Source organism: Equus caballus, chromosome 3 (genome assembly GCF_041296265.1).
Source record: "Equus caballus isolate H_3958 breed thoroughbred chromosome 3, TB-T2T, whole genome shotgun sequence".
Taxonomy (NCBI): domain Eukaryota; kingdom Metazoa; phylum Chordata; class Mammalia; order Perissodactyla; family Equidae; genus Equus; species Equus caballus.
In genome coordinates, this window is record NC_091686.1 from 86,857,464 (window position 1) to 86,875,827 (window position 18,364).

The 18,364-nt window shown below is 40.0% G+C and overlaps 1 protein-coding gene across 1 annotated transcript in view; it reads left to right on the forward strand.

Moving 5' to 3' along the window:
- CNGA1 (cyclic nucleotide gated channel subunit alpha 1) overlaps positions 1-13,704 on the forward strand; it is a 32,002-nt gene extending 18,298 nt beyond the window's left edge. Inside the window, exons 3-9 of the mRNA XM_005608791.4 lie at positions 122-238; positions 1,169-1,231; positions 7,227-7,268; positions 7,359-7,469; positions 8,720-8,827; positions 10,784-10,890; positions 12,180-13,704. Of these exons, the coding sequence (XP_005608848.1) occupies positions 122-238; positions 1,169-1,231; positions 7,227-7,268; positions 7,359-7,469; positions 8,720-8,827; positions 10,784-10,890; positions 12,180-13,585 (1,954 nt within the window). The 3' untranslated portion in view covers positions 13,586-13,704. The remainder of the gene's footprint in view (positions 1-121; positions 239-1,168; positions 1,232-7,226; positions 7,269-7,358; positions 7,470-8,719; positions 8,828-10,783; positions 10,891-12,179) is intronic.
- Positions 13,705-18,364: the final 4,660 nt, after the last annotated feature.

An 18,364-nucleotide genomic window follows, 5' to 3' on the forward strand; every position in this document is an offset into this window, starting at 1 on the left:
CATGCGTTAGTTTGAGGGGGAAGCAGAAGAGATGAGGCAACAGTCCTCCTAAGGAGAAATGTTCCTCTGCAACAGTTTCAAACATTGATCTAATTCATCTCTCCCTCCTATTGGACCACAGCTCCTTTTCCGATGATGATGACAGTGCCTCTATGTTTGAAGAATCAGAGAACGAAAACCCCCCTGCAGGGGATTCCTTTAGAAAGAATTCACACAGTAGGGGACAACCATCACAGAGGTGAGCAGTATGATCTATCCCTCCATATCTGTTTTTAAACTATTATTTAGATGAGAGAAAGGTATTCTATTCCTCTATTTAGTGGGCTTGGCAATTGCTCCTGCTACCTGGCCACTATGCAGGGTCTTGGGAGTAACTTGCTACACCTGTTGGAAATTGCCACTGCCTGATGCTCCTTCATGGCCATGGGGCTCCAAGTCATGAACACTCTTGCTGAACATTTTCCCTGAGACCCTTGTCTGTCCCTTAAGAAACTCATGCCCCAGTCCTCTCTGCTTTCCTCCTTTCTGATCCTTCTTCCAGGGTCCTGAAGCAATTGTGTGTGAGAGGAGTGGGCTGTCATTCTCTAAAATGCTCCATGCCACCTGACCCTACTTTCAGGGAAGTAGAGCACTGGAGTGAGTAGCTAGAAGAGGAAAGCTAAACATCCTTAGCAGGAAATAAAGAGTCACGGAAACTTCAGACATGGGACTCTAAGGGTGTGGAAGTTGTGTGGTGTTGGTGTGGATCAGTGATTCCCATCCTATGGAAAAATTTACTTTTTCTCCTCCTATTTCTCTTCTCACTGACCGCCAGCTTGTCCATTGTTTTTATTAGTCTTTTTCTCCCTTCCTGTCTTCCCTGACAATCTAAATCTTAGGTTTCTTGCTGAGAGTTAGTAGCATCCAAGTTGGATCACTCAGCGCCAAGAAGGATGTGAATTCTTGGTGTGGACGTTGGTCAATAGGGGTTTACTAATCCCTTTGGTTCATGGCACTGATAATCAGCAACTCATGTTTCAGGAAGGCTGTATATTTTCAAAAGTTGTCTAGGCAATCATTAGTAATGAGTAGAAACTGGAAAGAGTTTGTTCTTTAAGACTATTTGCTTACCATGGACATTATACAGATGGTGACTATTATGATTTCACTGTACTTTTTCATTTCCCAGGGAGCAGTACCTGCCTGGTGCCATTGCACTTTTCAATGTTAACAACAGCAGCAATAAGGACCAGTAAGTATATTTACAATAGAAAACCATAGCTTTGTTTTTAAAGAAAACCAGTGAAAAGGTAGGAACATATTTGAATCTGTTATAGAGCAGATATTTATTAGATAAATTCTATCTAATAAAATGGCAATGATATTGTATTATTTTTTTGTTTGGTTATTTATTTCTGAAAAATGTAGCTACCCATATTAAAAGTAGTATTTATTTATTCATATATTTGAATACATGTAGAAAATCCATGTCTATGGTGTACATGCAATTGCCCCTCCTTGTGGATAGGGTGGCTGATAAAAATAAATGAAACATTGTTAATCCTTTCCATTCAGAACCAATGTGTCTAAGGTCAAGTTTCCCAGGAGACAGTCCCTGAGATGGAGGTTTGTGTGCAGAGGTTTATTGGGAGTGCTCTCAGGAACAGTACCTAGAAGGGAGTTGGGGAGCAGGAATGGGCAGAGGGAAAAGTTGAACTTCAGAGACTAGAGAGGGTTGGGATGCCATGTGATGCCATGGGGAGCTCTGGAGCAGAGTTGGTCCTTCAGAGTTGTCCCACAGTTAGGCAACAGGACTGGGCCTGCGCCCATGCACATCATTGGATGAGGGCTGCACCTAGGAAGGGGAGTATAACTTTGAGCACGGTAGCTTCCTCCAGCCAAGGCCAGCCAAGGGAGATGGAAACTGTGAGCTGTCAGCAACCAACACTCTTGGCGGGTGGGGAATGAGTGCCTGAGTCGTGTGCACAACTGCATCCATATAGCATAGCTCTTGCACTGCTAAGATCCACTTTCTTCCTATAGAAAATTCACGCCATTTGGGACTCCCTCCTCCAGGACGCTTGTTGTTTTTTCCTGGGGAAGCTTATAAGAGGAAGGTTAACGGGATCAATTAAAGTCCCTGACAGCTGCAGCTAGTCTTGAGGCTTCAACTGAAATTCCTCACCCCCTCCTTTCCTACTCATTCTAGAGTCCTCTCACCCTTGGCTGGCACTTCTGCTGGTCTAGATGACTTCCCTGGTAGAATGAGTGATACAGACCCTCATCCCTGAAGGATATGAGGCCCTGCTTACCATGCCCTTCTCGAATCATAGCTATTGTACTTACTATTTACTACTAAAACTGGGCTAGGGAATACCAAAAGACACCACAGTGGGTCACCTGGGTGCCAAATATATTTTCCTTCCCCGCATTGTGTAACAGCGGCACTATCTACTTCTGATGATCTACATCCATTACTTTTGCCATTATGATGACTGCCTTCCTTGCTGATTGGTTTTGTGGCATGAGGGGCTCAAAGTGGCTGGGGAGTGGTCATAGCTTAATGTTTAATTGGGCTCTATGTTCCCTGGCAGAAGTGTGACCCCTCTGGAAACCAGGATCTCTAGATGGGAAGCTTAAAGCTTAAAGCTGCAGGCATGGGACGCATACATTCTCCCTGTGGGTCACTCCTACTTAGACTCCTTGGTTCCCAGGCCTATGCATTCTATATAGGTCTAGAGCATAAAGGGTCATTGATTTAGCATATATACAGTATCCTGGAGGATGGCACCTCGTCTTCCTTGGGTATCAAATCCAAGACAGCACCTCAGCTGTGCCTTCAAAAGGTCACTCCATAACTCTATCAGGTCAGCAGCTTCTGAGTGGTACAGCATATGATAAGGCCATTGGATCCTGCAGTCAGTATCCAATGCCACATCTCTTTGGCTGCAAAGTGAGTCCCTTGGTCCAAAGTGAAGTTGTGCAGTTTTCTGTGTTAGTGCATCACACTATATAAGCTCCTGGATAGTAGCACTGGTCAAAGCCCTGTGGCAAAAATAGCAAATTAGTACCCACAATATATATTGATTCAAATCAAGATATTTGATGCTTCTTCCATGGTGGAAGGGATCCAATGTAATTAACTTGCCATCAAGTGACTGACTGCTTTCCTCAAGTAATGATGCTATATTGAAGTCATAGCATTGGTCTCTATAATTGGTAGGCTCGACATTCAGCAACAGCAGCTAGATCACCTTGGTGAATGGGAACCCATGTCTTAGGTGCATTTATAGCCTCCATCTCTGCCACCATGGTTGCTCCATTAATACCTACATTGTGCAAGCATTAGGGATGCTGATGACAGAAACTGGCTCTGTCAGCTGGTTGAGTCATTCTGTCTACTTGGTTGTTTTGTGCCTTCTCCATGGTGCATGCTATTGGATGAGCATTAACATGGAATACAAATATTTTCAAATTTTGTGCTCATGCCCATAAGTCCACTCAGTCTGCCTATTCTCCAGATCTATTTTTCCTGATCTTTCAGTCTCTTTCCTCCAGGTCCCTGACAAACCAGCCAAGGTTTTGGGACTACCTACAAGTCCTTATATATTCTTAATTTCGGCCATTTCTTTTTCCACATAAAGTAGATGACGTGAACTGCTTGAAGCTGTGACGTTGGGAAGATTAACCTCACCCCTGTCTTTGAAGGCCACTTCTAAGTATGGCTATGGTGTAAACATAGCCCATTTTGGCTTGCATCCAGATGCCAAGCTGACCCATCTGTAGACCATGCTCCAACAGTTGTTCCTAAAAGACCCCACATATGGCCATAGGTGGGAATTGAGGGATAGGTGCTGATGCAGCAGTGGTAGATGACATGGAGAGAGAGTGCTGAGCCACCTGTTTAGGCAGCTTACTAATGCCCTCTGGTTCATGCTCAAGCCCAGATACAACACTACATCATATGATAGATTGCTGTCTAACCTTATGACTTGGTAGTTCTGACAGAATCCAGCTCACAGTAGGCAGTCATTTTCTGTCCCATGGTTAGATAATCCTCTTTCAGGGCCTGATTAATGTACTGTCATTGATACAGATGTGGTGGACCAACGTGATGTTCTGAGGAATGTCTACATGGTCCAGGTTCCTCTAGACTATGTCATGACAGTGGGCAGGAGAATTAACTTAGCCCTGAAAAGATTGTAAATGTGTACTGTTTTCCATCCAGTGTGAATACAAATGGTTTCTGATCCTCTTCCCTGACAGTGAGGAAAAATAACACATTCACCATGACTGACCCAGAGCCTTAGGTATATGGTATAGATCCGGTGAGTGCATCGTTTTCCACATCTGGCACAGCAGCTGCAATTGGGGCTGCTACATGGCTGATTTTGCGGTAATCTACTGCCATCAAAATCCATCTAGTTTTTATAGGGGCCAGACATTGAGTTAAATGGGGGTATTGATGGGAACCATCACCCCTGCATGCGTTAGGTCTTTAAGGATTGCATTTTCTTTTCTGGCCAGGACCAATATTGTTTTTGGCCAGCAAGTAAGAGGCAGTTTTAGGCTTTTCGCTTGGTTCTCCCTACTATGATAACTCTTGCTCCACAAGCCAAGCAACTGGTGAGGATGAGGGTTCTTCTAATGACTAAATATATACATTCCACTTTTACTTTGAGGAACTGGGGAAATGACAACAAGGTGGGCCTGTAGACCCAGTGGATGTCCCAAAAGTCATGTATCATACAGGCTATTATTTCCAGGCTATCATATGCCCCCCACTTTAATAGGGGTGTGTGATGATGCTTCAATCCCAGAGTCTAAATATCAGCTAGGGTCCTGTACCAAAAAGTCTTTAATGTATCTGGGTATTCTTTTTGCCTCAGGGTACAGTTACCCAAGTAAATGACCATAGGTTTTGTTGTGGGGAAAGACTGGGAAATTATTACAGAATATGCTTATTATGGTGTTGCAGAGTCCTTCTTTATGGGAGCTTGGCTTCTCTTCCAGTCAATGGTTTCATTTCTGAGAACTGGCTCAGGTTTAGAAACTGTTCAAGGGGTTGTGACTTTTTATTGGGTAAGATCATCCAGTCCTGATTTGTTTTGATTGTATATGTTAAACAATACCCTAACAAGGCACCTGGATACCCATCTATGAAGAAATACAATGTTCTATTAACCTCTTCCATAGCTCTCTATGGGTTAAGCCCGCTACCCCTACTACTATGCTTACCTTACTTCAAATTACAATTATGGGACCCATTTCTCTTCTGATGGGTAAGCATGCCACTCGTCTCTGTTATTCTAGATCCTGTCATCCCTATTGCTCTTGGGGAACCCAGTTCTGTACCAGTATTTCTCATCATTGGCCCTGGCCTACCAAGGATAGCACTACTTCCAGTTATGCTGTTGCCCCTCTCACCAGCACATTCCTTACCACTTTTGCATCTCCTGAGTCTTCTTGGGGAACATAATCAGTTGGAGAGCTATCTTCCTTGTGTAGTATATCCACTTTTGCATACCACTTCTCTGAGTCTTTTTGATGCCTTCCTCTCCCATCTGTCATGGCATTTTGTAATTTCTATTTCACTCAGTGTGGGCCGTCATCTTTTCTGAACGTCCAAGAGCCATCCAAGCAGTGTGTCAGCGCCATCTCCCAGGATCTATGCTAGGGTGTGAAATCCTCTATCACAGGAATGTGCTCTGATAGCAATAAATTCTCCCTTATCCAACTCTGTGTTCTGTTCCCATTTGTACATGACAACTTTAGATGCCCAGCCTTATCTCACTTGTCAATTCTATCTCCCGCTTCTCCTCAATAACAGCTTTCCACTTCTGCTGGGTCATTCGTTTGTACATTTGCACCTAAAAATTTCTCTCCCTTTAACACCCTCTCTGTTCTTTTCTGCCTCTCCAACTCCAACTCTTACCCATACTTTGAGGCCTAAGTTTAGACCTGTCTCCCTTTAACAGCCTTCTCTGACGATCCTAGTGATAGAGTGATGCCTGTTCTTTCAAGTCTGAATAGTAAATTTTCCCAAGACATCCGAGCCAACAGTGGCAGTCTGCTATGACCTTAGATCTGTCTGACTGCAGACTCCATTTCTCTGCTGATGAGAAAGCCAGTCATAGAAAGAAGCCTCTAATCACATAATCTCCATTCAAGAAGAAATTTATATAGAGAAAAAGGTGATCTCAAATCCAGTGAATGATTCTAAGAGTAAGGATTTCACTGTGTCATCACAGAGCTTTTTGACTACTCATAAAATACTGCTTCAGTCAAGATTACTCCTCTAAAGAAAACTGATGGGGGGGGCCAGCCCAGTGTCATAGTGGCTAAGTTCACATGCTCTGCTTCGGCGGCCTGGGGTTCATGGGGTCAGATCCTGGGCACGGACCTACACACCACTCAATCAAGCCATGCTGTGGCACCCTCCCACATACAAAATAGAGGAAGATTGGCTCGGATGTTAGCTCAGGGACAATTGTTGTCAAGCAAAAAGAGGAGGATTACCAACAGATGTTAGCTCAGAGCCAATCTTCTTCACCAAAAAAAAAAACCACGCAAGACCATTAAAAAAAGAAAATTGATGACATTTTCTTGAAATTCTCAAAGCTGTTATTCAAGGATAGATATAAATAACATCAGGAAACATATTATAGAAACTATTTTTTTGCATATGTTGAGAGTTTGAAAATGCACTCTTTTAGGAGCTTTTGTTTCTTACATTTCTCTCCTTGGGTTCATGCCTTTATCCACCTCCATTTTCTTCAGTTTTCCACATGCACTAATCCAGGAATTTTTGTTTGTTTTATTATCTGAGTGCACGTACCTTTTTTTTTTTTTTTGAGGAAGATTAGGCCTGAGCTAACATCTGCCACCAATCCTCCTCTTTTGCTGAGGAAGATTGGCCCTGAGCTAACATCCATGCCCATCTTCCTCTACTTTATATGCAGGATGCCTGGCACAGCATGGCTTGATAAGTGGTGTGTAGGTCTGCACCCTGGATCTGAACCAGTGAACCCCGGGCCGCTAAGTGGAGCATGCAAACTTAACTGCTACACCACTGGGCTGGCCCACATGTCCATTTTTTGTAGAACTCTCCATTAGGAGACTGGATTTCTGGTTTCTGAGCATAGGGGCGGTCTTTGAGAATTCTTGCTCAATGGGGAGGAAAATAAATATGAATGGAAGTCAGAATGTAATTTGGTTATGTGACAGAGATATTGTTTCTTCTTTAGAGAACCAAAAGAAAAAAAGAAAAAGAAAAAAGAAAAAAAGAGGTAAGTTAGACTTTGGTATGAATGATCCCACATTTTCCTGCTCACAACATTTTTGTATTTTGCTACTAACTACATCTCTCACTTTTTCAGCAAGTTAGATGATAAGAATGAAAATAAAAAGGACCCAGAGAAGAAAAAGAAGAAAGAAAAGGACAAAGAGAAGAAAAAGAAAGAGGAGAAAGGCCAGGAAAAGAAAGAAGAGTAAGTATTTTTATTAGCATTAAAATGAGAAATGAATTTGTGATAGGTTTTGGATGCAGGGTTAATTTCCTGAAACTTTATAGTAAAAAGGCCCTGTGTAAAGCCTAAATAAATTATCAAATGTAAATTAAAACTTTTTTCTAATTTTCTTAAAATGAGCAACAGTAGCATTATTCTTAGTTTTCCCATCAAGAATTTTCACTCTCACCAAGCACTGGTCAAGATAAACTTACCACTGGCAGATATTTAGGTTCCAAGGAGAATTGGGTTCTTAAGATCTTAGCGTCAATTTTTTTAACTGAAATAGAAATTTAATAATGTGATTAACATTTTTGAGTCATAAATACTGTATAAGTACTACAAAGTAAACAAGTCCCATTGCCAAAGCCACGCCTAATTTTGAAAGCAGTGCAAATGCTTTCCAGACATCGGTCATTTGAAATATCCTTTTTAAAACAAACATTTGAGAGTTAGACTTTCACGAGGGTAAGGCTGAGTGATATTTGCAAAGCTACCTTTTTACATTTTATTAAAGGGAAAATTGTTTTCTAAACTTACTTAAAGAAAACTCTTTACCACACAGTGGTTTAATTATTTGTGCCTGTTAGAAAGTTGTTGAAGTTTGTGTCAAGGGAAAAGTCTTTAGAAATATAGTCTCAACACCCGAAAATTTTTTTAAATTTCCGTTTGACCATATATTTTCTTCCTCCCTCCCTCTTGCCTTCTGTTGCCTCTCTTAATGCTTCATACATGCTTAGGAACAAGCACTTTTTATTAGATTGTGGTATATTCTTTCCACACAGATGAGAAAGAATCCGTGAATTTCCCCTCCCCTCCTAGTTGTTTTGTTACCTGGTGGGGGAGAGGCAAAGCCACCATTCTCCCACCACCCAGAACCTACCTAAGTGGGCTGTGGGATACCCAGAGTTTGGCATGATCTAAGCCATGATTCTCTCTTTATAGCTGGAGTGGTAGAAGTGTCGCCAGCATCACAGTAAAACAAAGGCTTTAATAAAAGTTGAATACATGGTTTAGTGTAAGACTAAGCAATTTAACTATCCATCTATTCCTCACTAGTTACTTATGACGAGTGCACTTATGCCAAGCTGCTTTTCCCGCTGTAGAGTGGGCTTCTTCAGCTTACTTCTATTTTGTTAATTGTGGGTGATGGGCATACCCATATTTGCTATGTAAAATAAAAATGTTCTTGTTTCTTGATAACCTTTCTCTTTATTTCTAATTGCTGTTAGGGAGAAGAAAGAAGTCATGGTTATTGATCCGGCGGGAAACACATATTATAACTGGCTGTTTTGCATCACCTTACCAGTGATGTACAACTGGACTATGGTTATTGCAAGGTGTTTATATATGTTTGTGTATATTGGCCCACTTCTAGTTTCTAAGTTAACTGACTAAATAGTTTGACCTAGAGCTCTTCAGGACATCCCTCCTTTCTCCACCACAGGTTGTAAAGAGAGGCTACATTATTTCCAGTGGGTTTCCTAAGATCAGGAGCAGGTGCTTGGTTCCCAGTATACTTGGGAATCTAGTACTGGGATGGGGGATGGAGGGAAACTTTTAAACTTTTGGTTGCTCAATCATTTAACTAGAACTTTGGGAGAACCTTTATATTTCCTTTGACCTACAAGAAAAAAATATTGCCAAGAGTGGAAAAATATCAAGGATCTAGGTGGTTCGAGAGCAAGATGTGTTTCCCAAGTGATTTCTATAGAACTGTAGTTCCCTGTCTTTTCGACAGTAAACATCTCAGCCATCCAGGACCACATGCAATTTCCTGTGGCATTTTGGTTACAGATAGTCAATATGAAACTGTTTATTAATGTGTTACATCCAACATATTTTGACCTTAGCTTGAGACCATTTATTCTTAAGAAAGCCAACTAATATAAAGGAAATAATGTTGGAATTCAGAAGTGTGAGAAAACTAAATTGAACCACTTGGAAAGATTCGGGAAAGCCATGGTTGATCAAATGGACTCTAAGGACCTTAGCATGTTATACTTCTCATTATGATAACAAAGAGTTTTTGTTTTCTTTGGGTAAATACCCAGAAGTAGAATTGCTGAATCATGTGGAAGTTCTCTTTTTAATTTCTTGAGGAAACTTTATATTATTTTCCATAGCGGCTGCACCAATTTACATTCCCAGCAACACTGTACGAGAGTTCCCTTTTCTCCACTCTCGCCAACATTTTTTATTTTCTGTCTCTCTGATAATAGCCATTCTGACAGGTGTGAAGTGGTATCTCATTGTGGTTTTGATTTGCATTTCCCTGGCAATTAGCGATGTTGAGCATCTTTTCACTTGCCTATTGGCCATCTGAATGTCTTCTTTGGAAAAATGTCTATTCAAGTCCTCTGCTCCTTTTTAATTGGGTTGTTTGGGTTTTTTTGATATTAAGTTGTGTAAGTTCTTTTTATTTTGGATATTAACTCCTTATCAGATGCATGATTTCCAGTATCTTCTCCCATTCAGTTGGTTGCCTTTTCGTTTTATTGATGGTTTCTTTCACTGTGCAAGAGCTTTTTAGTTTGATGTAGTTCCATTTGTTTATTTTTGCATTTGTTGTCCTTGCCTGAGGAAACTGGTCTAAAAAATATTGCTAAGAATAGTAATACCAAGAGAGGTATGCACACCTATGTTCATTGTAACATTATTTACAATAGCCAAGATATGGAAGCAACCTAAGTGTCCACTGGTAGATGAATGTATAAAGAAAATGTGGTACACACACACACATATACTGGAATATCACTCACTCATAAAAAAGAATGAAATCTTGTTGTTTGCAACAACATGTATGGACCTAGAAGGTATAATGCTCAGTGAAATAAGTCAGACAGAGAAAGACAAATGCTGTATGATTTCATTTATATGTGGAATCTAAAAAACAAATCAATGAACATACAAAAATAAACAGAAACAGATTCATAGACAAAGGAAACAAACTCATGGATACCAAAGGGGGAGGTATTGGAGGGCCGGGTGAAATAGGTGAAGGAGATTGAGGGTACAAACTTCTAGATATAAAATAAATGTCACAGGGATGTAATGAACAGCATAGGCAATATAGTCAGTCATATTATAATAACTTTGTATGATGACAGATGGTAACTAGACTTATCATGATGACCATTTCATAATGTATATAAATGTTGAATTACTGTGTTGTATACCTAAAACTAATAGGCTATTATATGTCAATCATACGTCAATAAAAACATTATAGAAAGAGGACTTTTACCTAAATTGGCCCCCACTTTATTTAATTTAAACTAATTTTTCTTTTACAGAGCATGTTTTGATGAACTTCAGTCTGATTACCTAGAATATTGGCTCATTTTTGATTACTTATCAGATGTTATTTATCTTCTCGATATGTTTGTACGAACAAGGACAGGTAAATATGTTCAATTTTGGATATTTTGCAATTTCAGGCTTTTATCTCTATAATTTGAAAATTTCTAATTCAAGTATTCTTCAAAATGAACTCACAAAAACCTGTTTTAGAAGAAAAGGCACAGTTGAAAGCAAGAGTACCATATACCCACCCACAGGCTTAGGCCACTGCACCTGATGCAGAAGGACGTTACTAGGCAACCTTTTGAATGTGGATTGGTAGCTTTTCTCCTTTATCCTGTTCATTGAGTTTATGCCAGGTGAAAAGAATAGAGAGAGCAGAAATAGTCTGCCAGCTCTGTGGGGAAAGGGTAATTGCTTCCTAACAGAGAGATACTTTGAAGAGGCATGGGGAAAAATGTCATTGTACCCAGCAGAGCTGTACTAGAACATTTATAAGAAACAGGAAACATACCCTTAACTGAACTTTGTGGTCCATGGTGAGGCATTATTGACCAGGGAGCAGGACCTTATAGCTTCTACTTGAAGTATGCTTATTAAGTAGGTATAATAAGCTCATTGTTTCTACTCTGCCCTCCACATGCAAATGTAACCATTGTACATGGAGTATAGCTTTTAAGAATCATTATGTAAAATAGGGACATTCTCTAAATATCAGTGCGCTGGAGAAATGCTCCAGTTGTTCTGTCCTATTTGCAGCTCTGGTAGCCAGTATAGAAGGAGGAACAAATTCCCTAGTGTAATGTATCAGAGTGCTGAAATTCTGGGTTTAATGCACAAGGCCTATGGTAGCAGTGTAAGAGAAGAGAAGATCCCAGATGTCTAAGGAAGCCAAGGGTCAAGAAGGAGAGATGAAAATGCAGGCTCAATACTTATGCTTCACATTGAAGGGGCAAGGCAAGAATATGCATAATAGTTAGACAGCAAGGCAGGCACCCAAGCTTCAAGGGTGGGGCTGGGATTCTGACAAGAGGGTGGTGTGAGGCATTAGGCCCAGTGCTAGGGTGTTCAGGAAACTTTCCAAGAACACTGTTCATAAAAGGAATGGTTTTGCCTGGATAGGGATACTGGTTCTAGAGAGATTTGTATACATACATTGCATATAATTTCTCACTTTTGCACCTATAAAGATTTTTATTCCTGCAAAAGAATATTTTCCACAGCCATATGTTGATTGGTACTCATATCTTACTACATTGCTAAAAGAATATTTATTGAAAGTGAATTCTTGTTTTCAACTCAACAAAGTTCATTGAGAGTTACTTCAGAAAAATTCACAACGGCATAAAAAGGAAAAACATTAAATTGACTTTTCTTTTTCTATTTTAGGTTATTTAGAACAAGGACTGCTGGTGAAGGAAGAGCTTAAACTCATAGAGAAATATAAATCAAACTTGCAATTTAAACTTGATGTTCTATCAATGGTACCAACTGATGTGCTGTATTTTAAGCTGGGGTGGAACTATCCAGAAATTAGGTTAAACAGACTGTTAAGGATCTCTCGTATGTTTGAGTTCTTCCAGAGAACAGAAACAAGGACAAACTACCCAAACATCTTCAGGATTTCTAACCTCGTTATGTACATCATCATCATTATCCACTGGAATGCATGTGTGTACTATTCTATTTCCAAAGCTATTGGATTTGGAAATGATACATGGGTCTATCCTGATGTTAATGATCCTGAATTTGGCCGTTTGGCTAGAAAATATGTATACAGCCTTTACTGGTCTACACTGACTTTGACCACCATTGGTGAAACACCACCTCCAGTGAGGGATTCTGAGTATGTCTTTGTGGTGGTTGATTTCTTAATTGGAGTATTAATTTTTGCTACCATTGTTGGTAACATAGGTTCCATGATTTCCAACATGAATGCAGCCAGAGCAGAATTTCAAGCAAGAATTGATGCCATCAAGCAATATATGCATTTCCGAAATGTAAGCAAAGATATGGAAAAGAGAGTTATTAAATGGTTCGACTATCTGTGGACCAACAAAAAAACAGTTGATGAGAGAGAAGTCTTAAAGTATCTACCTGATAAACTAAGAGCAGAGATTGCCATCAGTGTTCACTTAGACACGTTAAAAAAGGTGCGCATTTTTGCTGACTGTGAAGCTGGTCTATTGGTGGAGTTGGTCTTGAAATTACAACCCCAAGTCTACAGTCCTGGAGATTACATTTGCAAGAAAGGGGATATTGGACGAGAGATGTATATCATTAAGGAAGGCAAACTGGCTGTGGTGGCAGATGATGGAATCACTCAGTTTGTGGTATTGAGTGATGGCAGCTACTTTGGTGAGATCAGCATCCTTAACATTAAAGGCAGCAAAGCTGGCAATCGAAGAACGGCCAATATTAAAAGCATTGGCTACTCAGATCTGTTCTGTCTGTCAAAAGATGACCTCATGGAGGCTCTAACTGAGTACCCAGATGCCAAAGGTATGCTAGAAGAGAAAGGGAAGCAAATCTTGATGAAAGATGGTCTACTTGATATAAATATTGCAAATGCTGGAAGTGATCCTAAAGATCTTGAAGAGAAGGTCACGCGAATGGAGGGGTCAGTAGACCTCCTGCAAACAAGGTTTGCTCGAATCCTGGCTGAGTATGAGTCAATGCAGCAAAAACTGAAGCAAAGACTAACTAAGGTTGAGACATTTCTGAAACCACTTATTGACACAGAGTTTTCAGCTATTGAAGCTGAAAGTGGGCCCACAGACTCTACGCAGGACTGAAAAGCTGGCTATAAAGACATGCCTCATGATCCTTTTGGTGATGTGATTAGGGCAACTGTAAGTTGGAAGAAGAGGAAGCTTCTGCTGGGGAATTTTTCCATAAGGGAAATGTGCTTTGGTGCAGGGCATAAGGCCCACACACTTACTCGTGGGGCACTATGATTAAAGAGTCGTTGTGTGTTAGGACTTTCCATGATGGATAATGTGCAAAGATATAAACTGATTAACTTGTCAGTATCTATATCCTCTGATTTTTTCACCTATGCTCGCTTCATGGAATAATGTTTATAAAAGTGAACAAGGATCCCTCACTTTCAGATCATTTACATCACTGACTGGGAATTACCATGTACATCATGGTCAGGGTACTATTTAAAAGGAATTAGAATGCAATAAAGTAAAATAAATTCTAAAACTATAGCGAATATTATTTATTTGATAATTTAGTAGGGATTTAGGAAGTTGGAGAGCTTCAGGGTCTTTTTAAGGACGTTAACCCTTGTACTCTAAGACTTATGAAGGGTGCTTGAGAGAAACTTCTTATTGATAAAAGCGTGACAAATCAGACTTTACTATACAAGTATATGCATATATGTTATATATAAAATATATAACATTGAAAATATGTTGTAGGAATCTTTTATAATAAATTTTTAAAATTCTCTGATTATTGAAACCTGACATCAGTGGCTACTATTTACTTTTCTGACTGGCCAGCAATAAAAAAAGAGAGAAAGGTAATAATATTGATGAGTGATTAACACAGGAAATTGGTGTAATGTTAAAAAAGGAGACCTGAGGGTTCTGTGGACCTGCATGGGTATCACTTGGGAGCTTCTTAGAAATTCAGAGTCTCAGGCCCTACCTACTGTTTCTGAATCTGCATTTTAGCAAGACCCCTAGGTGATTCATACCCACAGTAAAGCTTGAGAAGCACCTATCTAGAGAACCAGGAAGGAATTAATGGGAGGATGGTTCTAGAAAAGGGAACTATATGACGGGAGCGTGGTTGTGGAAGACATGACTCATCAATCATACAACTCTCTACTGCTGAACCCAGATATGGTTCAAAAATTCTTCTCAACACGGCTTTCTAGAATTGACACAAGATTTCTATTCCTGCCTATAATAACGTGACTTAATATGGCTTCTTATTAATTTGACATTTCAGGTATTTGTACAGACCTCAATCAGTGTATGCCAATTTATTCTACTCCTCGAATAGAATATCTATTGAACTATACATTGTCTTTGCAATCCTATGTTGCCTTTCTGTATTTTGCCTATCTCTTTAATATCAGCAGGCAAGTATTTCCTCACTACAGAGGAAGTGGCTAGTCCTGGAGTGGGTGGGCAGTGAGTTATATGTAACATGGTTTCTGCCTGAGACAAATGCTCTTTTTCCTCTCTTTTTTTCTTATTCTTCTTATTCCTTCTCCTTCACCTGCATTTTATTCTTTGTCTTTGTGCTCTTTCTTGCCTGTTATAAAAATGTCTAAGACACTGTAAAGAGGCTTGCTGGCTACTCCTATTAGGCAGATTTGGTAAGATAGGAGGGAGTGAGGGTTACACACCTGGCTCAGGGCTGGCTCCCGAGGAGAAGCAGCGCCCATCACAGCACCCAGGGGGGTGGGTACTTTGAGTCTGATCTGGGCTAGAGACATATCCAAGGGTTCTGATTTGACGATCTCTGGCCCAAAGCTCTACAAGTCTTGCTGATGCTTACATTGGACGGTGGCAGATTCTTGGTTCAAAGGCCAGGGGTAAGAAGGGTTTAGCCAATTCCTTTCTCATGACTCCTGCAGGTAGACACTCGGACAGGTGGCAGTGAGGGCTCCAGTTTAGATACCTGGGGTGCAATGCAGAGGTTTACAGCTGGCTTCCAGCTTCATCAGGGGATTTTTTAAAAAGACAGGAAACCTGTGGCTTGAGGGTGATCCATGGTAAGAGTGCTGACCTGGGTACTTGTGGATGCCAAAGCATGAGCTCACCTTTTAGCAGTCCAGACACCAGCCGTATTCCAGGCTCATTCCAGACTCCAGGTGGCTCTCTGGAACTAGCATCTTAACACATCAAGGCTAGAACAGGCTTGGCATAGGACGAGGGAAGGCTGACTGAAGTTTAAAGATGTTTAATAATTGCATCTGAGAGGAGATTGGAGAGAGAAGTCTGGGACTCATGGATGGCAGATCAGGGAGGAAGCAGAAACCTCATCACCCACTCTTGCTGGCGTATCTGACAAGTGCTTACCCTGCCTCCCACCTCAATTATAACGTAAAGTTCCCATCGGAAGAAATCACTGCAAAATTTTGTATATATTCTCTTTAAAACCAGTTTTTCCAACTAGAAATATGATGTGATTAAGCTTCTTACCATTAGGTGGCAATGTTGGTCTACAATTATAACTTCAAAGTCTGAAGCTGTTTTTCTCCACAGAAATTATAGGTAGTAAAATCAGAGCTCTTTGGCAATAACGGGTAATTTTTTTCTAACATGGATATTTCCAGAATATTTTAGTATAGCAAAATGTAAACCAATCTAAGATGAAAACATGGTCAAGTAAAATTTAAAATGCAAGTTTAATGGATAAAGTAACAAGATAAATTGAAGCATTTCAATATTTCTTAATTTCACCAAAGTGATAATGATAATTATATTACAGGAAGCTTTTTGCTAACTTGTAAGATATATAGTAGAGGTAAGCAAAAGGGAAAAAAAGGAGAAAACAGCATTTATATTGAAATTCAGTTTATATTTTTATTAAAGAAAAATCCATTGCTTTAAAAAGTTTGAAAACTACTGATCTGTTTTAACAGTGTTGAAAGCATGCCTGGCTAGGACACTGTTGATTTAGGTAATATTCTTCCTTATGATTACTGAAATTGTACTATTGGATGTCCTAGTTTTTAGACTTTTCAGAATATAAAATACTGAACAACAGGCTTACAAGAAGAAGAAATAGTTTGCTATTCCCTGGACTAGTTTACCTCTAGAGGAAGAGAGAAAGCAGGAAATTCAAGGAAAGAGAATCATAGAATATAGAAAATGCAAGAACACTCTGGAGAGCACCTAGCTCACCCTCCTCATTTTACAAATACAGAAATGATGAGTTGTTGAGGATGTCGAGTATCAGGGACTTGGAGTGAAACTGGGGAATTTTACCATATATCTGAGAACAATATGCTAATATCTGCTAGAGCCCAACATTGGGCTGACCTAAAATCCAGCAATTTCATTCTTAGATATTAGTCACTAGAGAAAATCGGCCACATATGCACAAGGAGACATGTTGAAGAATGCTTATAATGGTAAAAAACTGGAAACAGCCTAAACGTTCATCAAAAGGAGACTAGATATATAAATTGGAATATATTCATACAATGGAATTCTATAAAATGTTTAAATAGTAACAGACAACACCTAATGCTTGGTTTATGCCAGGCACTGCCCCAAGTACTTTCTAGATGTCAATACATTTAATCCTCATGACAACCTATAAGGTTCCATCATGTCCTCTGTTTAACAGATGAGGAAAGAGAGGCACAGAGAGTATAAGTAATTTGCCCAAAGCCCACAGGAAGGAAGTGGAACGACCGCTATTTGAACCCAGACAATGTGGTCCAGAGGTGCCTGCTCCTAACCCTTCCATTTGTGCTGACTGTCCTATGTACCTATAATATCATCCATACAAAATTTACAAACATACAACCCAATACTAGATAGTGTTGATGGCTCTGCACCTGTGATGTAACAGTTTAATAACAGGCATGGGAATGACACATAGCAGAAACCAGAACAGAGGTTACTTCTGTGGGGGATGGTGAGGATAGGATGGCAAAGAGGGTGAGAAATTCATAGGACTTCAACTATCTGTGCTGTTTTCTATCTTTTAAAACAATCTGAAGCAAATAAGTCCAAATGTTAAGATTTGACAAACTTATATACAATTATGTATATACCTTCTTTCTATAATTTTTGGTATATTTGAACTATTTCCAAAGAAGAAAAACAAAGAGGAGTAGAGGAATTAAGTCTGAATTCACACAGCTAGTTTAGTGGCAAAGCCTGAACTTTTGACCCCTGGTTCAGTGTTTGTTTCACTATGAGGTTGTACTTGACTGCTATCTGCACAGACCAAGTCGAGTGCTTTATGGGGTTCTCCTTGGTGAGAACATGCCTGTTATCTGCATGTTTCCACTTTAGGCCAGTCAGAGCGCATATTGAGTAAATTTGAGACAATACCTTCTAGAATTACATCTCATGTCTGGCTCTTGGTTTCCTGATGAATTAGAGGTGAAAGAATGCATTTTTCACCAATGCATTCCTCTGGGATTCTGAAAATAGCAATTTACCACAAAATTACTCATCGGGCTGACAATGTTGGCCTTTAAAAAGAGTTGATATTGGATTTCTTGTCAGATTGCCACTTTCTCCTTTTTGGTTAGGTTCATTTCTGTGTTATCTGGGCTGAGCTTTGGCCAGTTGGACTTGGTCCAAGAAGCTACTTGAATTAGTTCTTCAGAGAGCAGGGAGCCTGTTTCCTGGGGTTGTCACAGAGATTCACGATGCTGAGGGGCATAGGTATCCTGGTGGCACCAAAGTCCATGGTGTTCCTTGATATCCCCCAGTTGGTCTCATTGCTTACTCTTGGCAGAAAGAGTAACCGACGAGCCACCGGGGCACTCAAGGGATGAACACTTGCCTACCAGTATCAGGAGGCCTCTAGGATGGGAATGTAATTTTTTTCCATTCATTTTTGAATGTAATAAGTCACTCTTC